The 10,000-nt window shown below is 41.4% G+C and overlaps 1 protein-coding gene across 1 annotated transcript in view; it reads left to right on the forward strand.

Annotated features, from left to right (window-relative positions):
- The window catches only part of LOC137996906 (cilia- and flagella-associated protein 47-like), a 68,908-nt gene that overhangs the window by 33,908 nt on the left and 25,000 nt on the right, over positions 1-10,000 (forward strand). Inside the window, exons 28-35 of the mRNA XM_068842544.1 lie at positions 1-19; positions 566-859; positions 2,281-2,494; positions 4,368-4,563; positions 5,189-5,286; positions 6,420-6,536; positions 7,844-7,978; positions 9,560-9,661. The exon at positions 1-19 is cut by the window's left edge and continues 422 nt beyond it. Coding sequence (XP_068698645.1) covers positions 1-19; positions 566-859; positions 2,281-2,494; positions 4,368-4,563; positions 5,189-5,286; positions 6,420-6,536; positions 7,844-7,978; positions 9,560-9,661 — 1,175 coding nt within the window. The remainder of the gene's footprint in view (positions 20-565; positions 860-2,280; positions 2,495-4,367; positions 4,564-5,188; positions 5,287-6,419; positions 6,537-7,843; positions 7,979-9,559; positions 9,662-10,000) is intronic.

Raw genomic sequence — 10,000 nt, forward strand, 5'->3', positions numbered from 1 at the left:
TGATTTCGGCGGTGCAAAGGTGCGGGAAATTGTCTTCTCGTATAGCCTTACCGGTAATTTCAACACCATGGTTTTTGGTTCGTAAGGGGTTTGAAACCAGGGGCCGGTTTATTGAAAGTCCGATAACTTCTTAGGCCTCTGTGAGCTAACCAAATCTTGTAGCTCTTTGTCCGAATGACTGGATTTGCGCCCCATTGTCCGCAGAGATGCCCATTCAAACAACTCAGTCTGCTGGTCATGAATGATACTCTAAGTGGTCATCGTGTAGTAACCGTGCTCCTTTTAGACTTGTGTGTCACAATTCCCTCTGCGTCTTAAGAACAGGGAGGCTTTGAGTCATCAACTTCATAATCAGTTTGCTTTTCGTTACCGGTATCTTGAAGACATGTTAAAGGCAGTGTCATCAAAACAAACGAGTGGCGGTTTAGTAAATGGCATTTCGGGCCCGAAATGTTTTGGGGACTTTCGAGAAACGTTTCCGTGGACCTAGGAATTCTCGTACTGTTCACGACCAACTAGGCGAGCCAATCTATTATTGTATTGTTTTTTTTCTTTTTTGTTCCAGATATTTTTCATCCCAGGGTTGGTCTGGTGGGCCTTACCCGATTACCATACCCAAGTCCCTGCGATCAGCGCTCCAGGACAACGGTGATACCCAGACGGGTGGTACGGGAGCTCCTCGAACATCCAACTGGGATAGCAACACAAAGAGAGAGACGAGATCGCTCTTTGATCTTGTGGGTCATTTATGTGGTCGACCTGTGCCAGGGATTCCTCTAGCTTCAACTCTTCCTTCGTGTCCTGTGGATCGTGTTCGTCAGATTCATTGGATGTACTGCACCCTCCTCACTTTCTTAAGGTACAAGTCAGATTCTTCATTGTTTGCCATGCACTGAAAAGGAAAGAGAAGATTCCACTAAAATCGTCATGTGCAAGGAATTTTATAAAAGTCCGGCTCGTTTCTTGATCGTGAATGAAAGTGATGATTTCAGATAAATCACTACCATACACCTTATTCCAAAATGGCTGCCATTTTAGTATTCTCTTGTTTGATTGCAAATTGGCCCTTTTGGCCTCGTTCGAGTTTAAATATTCTTTTGAATATTACGTTTGAAAGCGAGGACAAGAGGGCCGATTTGCAAGGAAACAAAAGGATGCTAAAATGGCGGCCATTTTGGAATAAGGTGTATTATTGGTCCTTTCATTAACTTGAGCAGTCTGAGGCTCAAATTCAAGTCAACGGATTCGTTTTTGGCTGCTGTCAATCAATGTCGCGGTCTGGATGAATAGGTCGCATAACACGGTGATTGGCTGATATCGAACTTCCTTATCGGTTTCTGTTATGAGTTGTCTAACAACTGTCGCTGCAAACAAGATTGCTGACAGTACAAAGGCGAAAGCATTTTTTATGGAAGGCATGGTAATTAACGGTTTTCCCATTGAACAAGTCGAAATTTCCTTCGGTATCACTGTACCTGGCGAAAAAGATGGTATGATTCCAAACTAGCTACGATCAAATGTTTATTTTGAAGTAACGTTTCCTGGTCTTGGTTGCTGAAGCTTCTTAGTCGCTCCCTTTGCACCAACTACCCGACTTTAATAGTCAAGTCAATTGTTAACTTTATCACACATAATATAAACAATAAGTGTTAAGATAATTTTTAGATCATTTACGTTATAATGAAAAGAAGTAATTAAAATTCTATGCCAATTTTGTGGAGTTTCTGACACCCAAACAGTACATGCAACCAGTCGTGTTAGTGACTCAAAGCGAAAATAGAGGAATACAGGAAAAAATAAAGGAATTCATTTCTTAACTAGTGGGAATAAATGTCAATGTATTATTAATAGCTCTTTAATAACCTTCAATCACAATTTTTTAATGTTTTGACAAGTTCTCGAAAGAGGAGTGACTTGCTTAACATTAGTTGGTAATGAATTCCAGAGGGGGTGCCAGTGTATCGGAAAGAATGAATACTGTATCGACCAGCTTGTATCGAGTTTACAAACTGATGGGCATTCAGTGATTTACGTGTATATGAGTGAACAGAAAAAATTGGTTTGAAACAATCAGCAAAAGAAGAAGGACTTAATTTTAGGAAACAACTGATCGACAAAGGAAATAATTTCAGGGCCATGGTTAAGGTATGACATAAATTCTCGGAGACAGAAAGTTTCAAATGACTGAGAGGATTATTGAAGTGATGGTTCTGAATAAGATGTAGATACAGAAACGAATACTTTGTTTGACATAATAATTGGTTGTTTTAACATCTACAGGGGTCAAGGCGCGATGATGTCTCATGTCAAACCGGAAGATCTGTTAGACGCCGAGGATTTCCGGCTCTGGAAAAACATCCAGAGCAAAATACAAGGTTCAGAGTTGGAGGAACAGGTTTCAAGCGAGGACAGTTTCATCGAGATGAAGAAAGAAACGCTTTTTGAGGCAGTGTCTGCACATGCGTGGACTCACATCCTTTCGCAGCTAGTAAAGGTATCCTTTGTTTTAACCTGACGTTAGGTTGCCTTTATTTGGTGTTCCTGTGCAAATACGGTGGTCATGTTTGGTATTTCTAAGCAAAAAGGAACGGTGACTATGTCGGTGTTCCAATTTAACCTTCTGTGAATTGAACTCATGCAAACATTTCTCTTGTTCTGGTTTGTTAACGTAAATGAAAACCACTAATTATATTAACAAAAGGAGTAAGAAATGATGAGAGTTTCCGATGGTTTCACAAAGAGACCAGTTATTCTTTGGAGTAAAGTATGGTCATATTTTGACCAATCAGCACAAGAATTCTCTTACAGAGGGCATTGTTTGTCTTGGGAATGTAACGTAACACCGTTGGCCTCGTCTCAGTCACCGCCTCTGTTAGGACAAACTGAAATGTGACGAAAACTGAAACTGAAATGTTTTTCACGTGGCGACCATTTGGGGTCCGGAGGGACTGAAAACTTTTGTTTTGCGCCCCCTGAACTCGCTTCCAAACACATCAACTAGAGGCACGGGGTACGAACTCTGTTCTCTTGGAAGATCTTAGACAGCAATGACCAGAACGAAGGTTGCTGACCAGCGGCTTTCGTTAAAACAGTGGCTTGCTGGGGTTGCTCAGTCTCGCGGGCTCAGAAAACCTGGTTGTGGTCATTGTTATTTAAGTTTTTTCTGTTGGTCTTTGACCAGCATGGCCGCCTGGTGACAAAGGTCCATTCCTTCATCCAATTAGATGCATGTGGATTTTAATAAGCGTCACGAGGTGTCCTCTTGCTCTTCTCCCCAACTTCAAAATCACTCGTGTCTCTGTCACATAAGTAACGTCACAAAAAGAGTCCCCTAAATGCTGTTCCTCGAGTAAGGATACACAGCTGTATTGACCCTAAGCTAAAAATGACGCTAAACTTTACCCTTACCTTATTGTTGGAAATAGGTAGCAAAGGCTTAGACTTAAAGAGACATTTCGTGTTCGATGACAAAATTGAGAATGCAACTAATAACTTGTATTTCTGGCCCCAGTTGTTCAAACGATGCATACCGCCATCCGGTGGATAAATCAACTGGCGCCTGGCCCCGGTTGTTCAAAAGGTGGATAGCGCTATAAATCACTATCCAGCGGATAAACACTATAAAAACCAATTGAGTTATCCAGTGGATAGAGCGGTTTTCAAACGAGTGTCGTAAAACCAAAACCAAAGTAATTACTTTGGCCAATCAAGAAGGACGGAGACAATCCAGTAAACCAATCAAAACTCGAAGTAATTACACGTAGCCGACACAAAGCGCGGGAAAATGTGCACGCGCGAGCCACAATTGGTTTTGGTTTCACTTTTGATTGGTTGAAAAAGCGGCGCGAGAACTTTGAACCAATCACTGAGTGAAGTAAATGCAAAACCAAAGCAATTCGCTAATTACTTTCGACACTCAATTGAAAACCGCTCTAACGCTATCCACCGTTTGAACAACTGGGGCCTGGACATTAGTGAATTCCTTATGCATTTGGTCAGATACTTGCATAATGACATGCATAGATTTAGAGTTACATCAGACAATCTAAACGTCACCTGCCTATTTCCAGCGATAGCGACAGTGTTGCGTAAGGTCAGGGTGGTTATTACACAAAAGCTTTTTGAATCAGAACAAGAGGATAACCGTAACACCTCACGACCATTCAAAATGGCAGCATCCGGAAAATTTGAAAGTGAAAATAAGCGATTGTTTTTTAAAAGAAATTTTCCCGGGTATAAACGCTTTTTGAGTGAAACATTATCGAACAGATTTGATTGCAAATGTTATATCCTCCAGCTTAAAATGACTCTCTTTGTAGACGTGGAGGTTCCCTTTAACAAATAGATGTCTTAATATCTCACGCTAGGTCCTGATATTAAGCCGTATTACACCACATCAGTACAAGAAGATTCAGATACCAAATAAGAGCGCTCCTCTGCCAGAAGTGAATCCAGATCCGTTGACCAGCAATGTTTACGGCGTGGGTGAACGCATCTTACTCGCCTGGATCAACCATCATTACAATCTTCAGCGGAACGGCAGCTGGCCTGGTGCAATCGGAGGTCAGAAGTCCTACAGTCTGGGCTTTTCAGTTCTCTTCTTTTAGTAGCAGGGGATTAGTTAAGAATTAAAATCGATTGGATTTGATTGGAGACCCTGATGTTGTAGTCTGTCCTCCTTTCACGTACATGCATGGGTTGGGGGGGGGGGGGGGGTGAGATCAAATGTGGACTGATACCGGTAGCCTGAGGCGCCTTTACAAGGTGACGTCCGATCTCACCCTAAAGACTAAGAATTGTAAACCGCCACAGGACTGTATGTGATATATGGGGTAGATAAATGCATTTCCATTACCATGGGGTCGAAAAAATGAAATTTTCCTCCTGAGAGACTATAAGAACAAGTGGATGGATTGTGTGCTTCACGATCGATTGGAATAAAGGGCTTTTAAAAAGCCATCAAAGCATAGGTCCGCGCTTGAACCGGAAGGATATAACAAATATTCCAATTAAATTACAGATCTCAAACGAAGACGCACAATGCATTTTGTCGTAGTGAGTAATTATTTCAGTCCTTTTTTCAAGCATCCTATCTTGGATCATGATTCATCGCAGCAGTTTCTCTTTTAATGTCAAAGATACTCGGTCTTAAAATAATGATCATGTTTCATAATGATCTCTTTTGTAGGTTCCAATCCACCGTGTCGCTGGATTGTAAATTTTGATGTTGATTTCATGGATGGCCTTGTGTTAGCTTCTCTCGTTGGAGCCCATGTCCCATTTGTGGTAAGCTCACTACTATTCGTATACAGTGTCTTCACTATTTACTTCACAGTGTATACAGTGTCTTCACTATCTTGAATCAGTCTGAGTGGTAAAGAACCTACAGTAATTTTCGTGGATCACGCAACGTACAGAAAGAACGTACGTTCAAGAAAAAAGGTCTCAACCGGGGAAATCAGTCTAGGTCGGATATCAGATGCTTGGACCTTGGTTATTCCACGTAAACCTCAACTACTAACTGTTTATTAATTATAAAAAAACTTATTTTCCCAGCTTACAGTTCACTTTTCGCCAACCAGTTGGCTTAGTTGGTAGGGACCTGGACTATAGTGTGTAAGGCTAGGGGTTGGAAGACCCTGCCGAGCCAACATTCAGTTAAGAGAAAGTTCAGTTTATTCTTTCATTGGCTGGTGGTTAGACTCTCTGGTCTTTTTGGATAAGGACGATAACACTTTGGCTTCGTCTCACAACTTACGTATAGAGCGAGTTTCAATCGAGTGTCATAAACCAAAACCAAAGTAATTACTTTGGCTAATCAAAAACGACGGAGACAATCCAGTAAACCAATCAAAACTCGAAGTAATTACACGTAGCCGGCACAAAGCGCGGGAAAATGTGCACGCGCGAGCCATGATTGGTTTTTGTTTTACTTATGATTGGTTGAAAAAGTGGCGCGAGAACTTTGAACCAATCACTGAGTAAAGTAATGCAAAACCAAAGCAATTCGCTGATTACTTTCGAAACTCAATGGAAAACCGCTCTAACGTTAAACCAACCCACGCAATAGGGATTTTTAGATCGGAGGAAGACTAAGAGTTCGAGATTTCCGTTCTGAGCACGCGCACTTCGAAAATTGTCGGCCTCCAAACCGTATGCGCATGCTCAGTACGGAAAACTCGTACTCGTAGTCGACTTCGTACTCCGATCTAAAGGTCCCTAATGTCTGCGGTGCTGTCGTCCGTCTCGTTCTGTACTGACGAGACGGCATCATTGTATATTGAACATTACAGATGTAATTGTGAATCGCAAGAACACAATTGCACCATAAAGCTGTTTGGAAGACGATTTCTTCCACCAAGTGCAACTATGCTAAAGAGCACAACTATGATTAGAAATCATTACATCTTTGTTTTCAGATTTCGACTCATCTGTACTCAATGTATACCCGACCTTTCAAAGCAGAGCAGTGTCTTCATAACGTCGTTAAGGTTGTTGATGCTCTGAGGAACATAGGTGTGGATTATGACTTACAGGTAAGTCTAAGAACTTTGTGGCGTCAATAATCTTTACATTTGTGAATTAAAGGGACACTGTCATGAGTTTCGCATGCGCTAGCGTCTTGCGAAAACTGACAGGGCTTAAAAACGGCTGATTGGTCGAGAGGTTATGACGTAAAAATTGCCCCTCTCATGAAATGCGCATGCGTGCAGTTTAGAATTCATGCTCTTTAATGGCGTTCACGGTTGTGTTGGTGCGGAATTAATTAATTAAGCCCTGTCGCGAAAACTTGAAAAGTGTTCGGTTAACTTTTTCAAGTTGAATCGACAAATTCAAAATGGCGTCCACTGGGGAGTGCTATGGTGGACTAAGGAGAAACTCCGGGAGATTAAAGGAAGGCTTTAATGGATCGCAAAGAATACCTGAAGAAGTGGAATAACACGCACAAGCGTATTTATCTGAAGAAAAGGATTTTTTACGCCTGGCTGCAAGCTAAATTCGGTGCAGGCTGCGAAGCGTGCAGCGACAGTAATTTCGCTTTGTACTGCAAGCACTTTCGCATTTACAAAAGTTTATTGATCCGGAAAGTTCTTCCTGACAGGTAAATATTAAATTCTGAGCGCTATGTTTGACATAGAATTCATTAACTGCGAATATACGTGACTCACGCGTGAATCCATAATGTAGGCTAGAATTTTCCGTGATCGCGAGAGCGAACAAACTCGAGCATGCGCAGCTTTAAGGGATTAAGGGATAGTTCGTAGAAACTTACATAGACTTAAATATAACAGTGCTCTATCGGTGAGCTAGCATGAAGCTCCTACCATTACACCATCTCTATGCGTGCACGTTCACGGGAACTCACACGGTCGGCCTTTATCCTGGCTTGTTGCTTCAGTGGCACAATTCAACCGAGATTCTTAAGTCTTTTGCAACCAATTTCTATACACATAACAATTACGTAGTGAGAAATTGCTGGTTGACTAACACTAGGAAAGGAACCTTTCCTTCCATGAAAGGAACAAAATGATAATTTGTAAATATACTTGTCATGCCAGCGTCAAAATAAACTGCTTCGGAATCAAAATAAACTGCCTAGGAGCAAATTTTGTCCCTCAACTTGGAGGCGATGACGTAACGTGAAAACCACCTATTAGGGTTATTTTGGGGGTGGGGGTGGGGGATTTTAAGGAGCTTTCGCTATAGAATGACGACGATGGCTACAAGAACATCTGAAAATATAACTTCACGTTATTGTAATCATTGTGCGTTTTTTTTCCAAGTCGTTCGTTCATTTACATGTTTTTTAGATCGTTTTTACGTTCTTTTATTTCTCTTGCAGCCAACAGACTTGACGGAACCAAACCCGATCACAATACTACTATTATGCATTCATCTGTATCAGCGGCTTCCACATTACTTGCCACGCGCAACTGTCAGCTTTGAAGGCCCTCTTCACGACACTGTCACCAGACATGTATGTAGTATCAGTTGTTCCTTACCACAGAGTAATTATTTCCCAACTCACCGACGGCCCTCGAATTCCCAAAAGGCGAGAAAAGATGAAAATCGGAAATAGAGTTTAGGCTTGTTTCAGTGTAGCCTTTTTCGCAGTTGGTCATGCATGTCTAGATTTCCAAAATCCCTGTAAGTCACACAACCTTCCTTCCTGGCCTCAATGACACTTGGCCCTTCAAAGCATTCCAACGTCACAGGGCTTGAAATTAACGAAAAAATCCAGTCGCAATTTTTCGAAAAGATACGAAAATTTAGTCCCAACTTCGCAAATTTTAGTCCAAAAATTGTCGCAAAATTGTCGCACTGCATTGTGTTGTCAGCAGTGTAGCAAAACAAAATATGAGCCCACAATACTTGCCTTTAAACAAACCGCTGAAAATGGCGAATGATATCGAAGGAATGAAGATGTGCACGTAACATCGCAGCGAAATTACGCGATAATTTCGCTATCTTCAGATTGAAAGAAAATTCACGGCGAGAAACAAAATAATTTTGTCATTTCTTTATTAATTTTAGCAAAAGTTTCAGAAAAGTGGCAACTGCTAACCCTTTTGTTTCGAAAGAGCGAAGGTGAAAACAAGTCGCAAAGAGAAAACATTCAGTCGCAGATGCGACTCTATTGGTCGCAATTTCAACTCCTGCGTCATAGGTATCCTAAGAGCTCGGAGAGACAAAGATTAAGATTACGTAATGTACAAACGCCGGTGGACGAATAAAAGAAGCCGCGTCCACTCGTATTCTCCGTGTTTTTCGGAAACCTCCGTTTCTAGCGGTCCACTTGAATACAGTAAACCTCCCTTTTCAAAATCCTTTTAAAGAAAAGTCTTTATTTCGGTGACTGAAAACGCCGTATTCGTGTCGACAGGCGGCAAAAACGGAGGGAAAAATCCCCGTTTTCGAAAATATCCGGATACGTGTGGACGGGGTTTATCCACCGAATTGGCGTTGATGACGTAACACAAAAACCATCCATACAGAGTGTTTTCACTCACGTGACCACTAGCCATATTAGATTACTGAAACAAAAGAAAGTATTTGCATAAAAATAGAGATCAATTCCCGGAGGATAAGTTTGGTACACCATCATGGCCGCCATTCCTTTGTTTTGGAACAACCAACATGGCCGCTGTGACGTCATGCGAAAACGGTCTATTCAGAGCATTTCGTTCTGATGTATTTCTTATTGTGAATGTTTCATTGCCTAGAAACTACTGACGTTTTTTGTGTCAGAAAATAGGGAGCTTAAGCACCCGCGTTTTTGAGAAGCGGACGGCAACCGGAGGAAAACATTTCGTGCGCCAGGACAGTGGTGTCTCAAAGATTTTTATACTAATCATCTCTAATGGATAAAAGATACTTAGCAATGTAAATATGGTTGTGTGAAGACAAGTTAAAATGGAAAACAGCATATTTCCGGTTGCCGTCTGCGTCTCAAAAACGCGCGTGCTTAAGCTCCCTAATAACGAACTGTCGTATCAGAGAAAGGTTTTTTTTGGAGGCATTTTTAAAGGTTCAAACGATATCATTTCTCGGCTTACAGGTTCGCCTTCAGAACCCGAGCACCAAACCTCTCGTGTATCAGGTCCTTTTGGCGGGAAAAGATTCGGGTGATTTTCGGCTTCCGATGGGTGAAACAATACAGGTGAGTTTGAATCTGCTGTGGATGCAATTTGGTGATAACTTGAGTACGACTGTCAGCAACTTTACAATACTGTAAGGATTTGTTGAAACAACAACGGGCACAAATAAGTATACACCAGAGACAATCTGCCTTAACCTTTCAGTAGAGCTGCCTACTAGATCGATCCGATGAAATCATATGTTAAATAGTTGCGTGCTTTCAAGAATTTGTTTGTTGGTGATAATATTCAGAAGGCTGAGGGAATTTTATGTGTTTCCTCAACTGTTGATTCCATGTTGAAGTTTCATTGACATAAATAAATCTCGCAAAACTGTTAGTCAAGTAAACCTTTTTTTGCGT

The sequence above is a fragment of the Montipora foliosa genome, chromosome 3 (assembly GCF_036669935.1).
Source record: "Montipora foliosa isolate CH-2021 chromosome 3, ASM3666993v2, whole genome shotgun sequence".
Lineage (NCBI taxonomy): Eukaryota > Metazoa > Cnidaria > Anthozoa > Scleractinia > Acroporidae > Montipora > Montipora foliosa.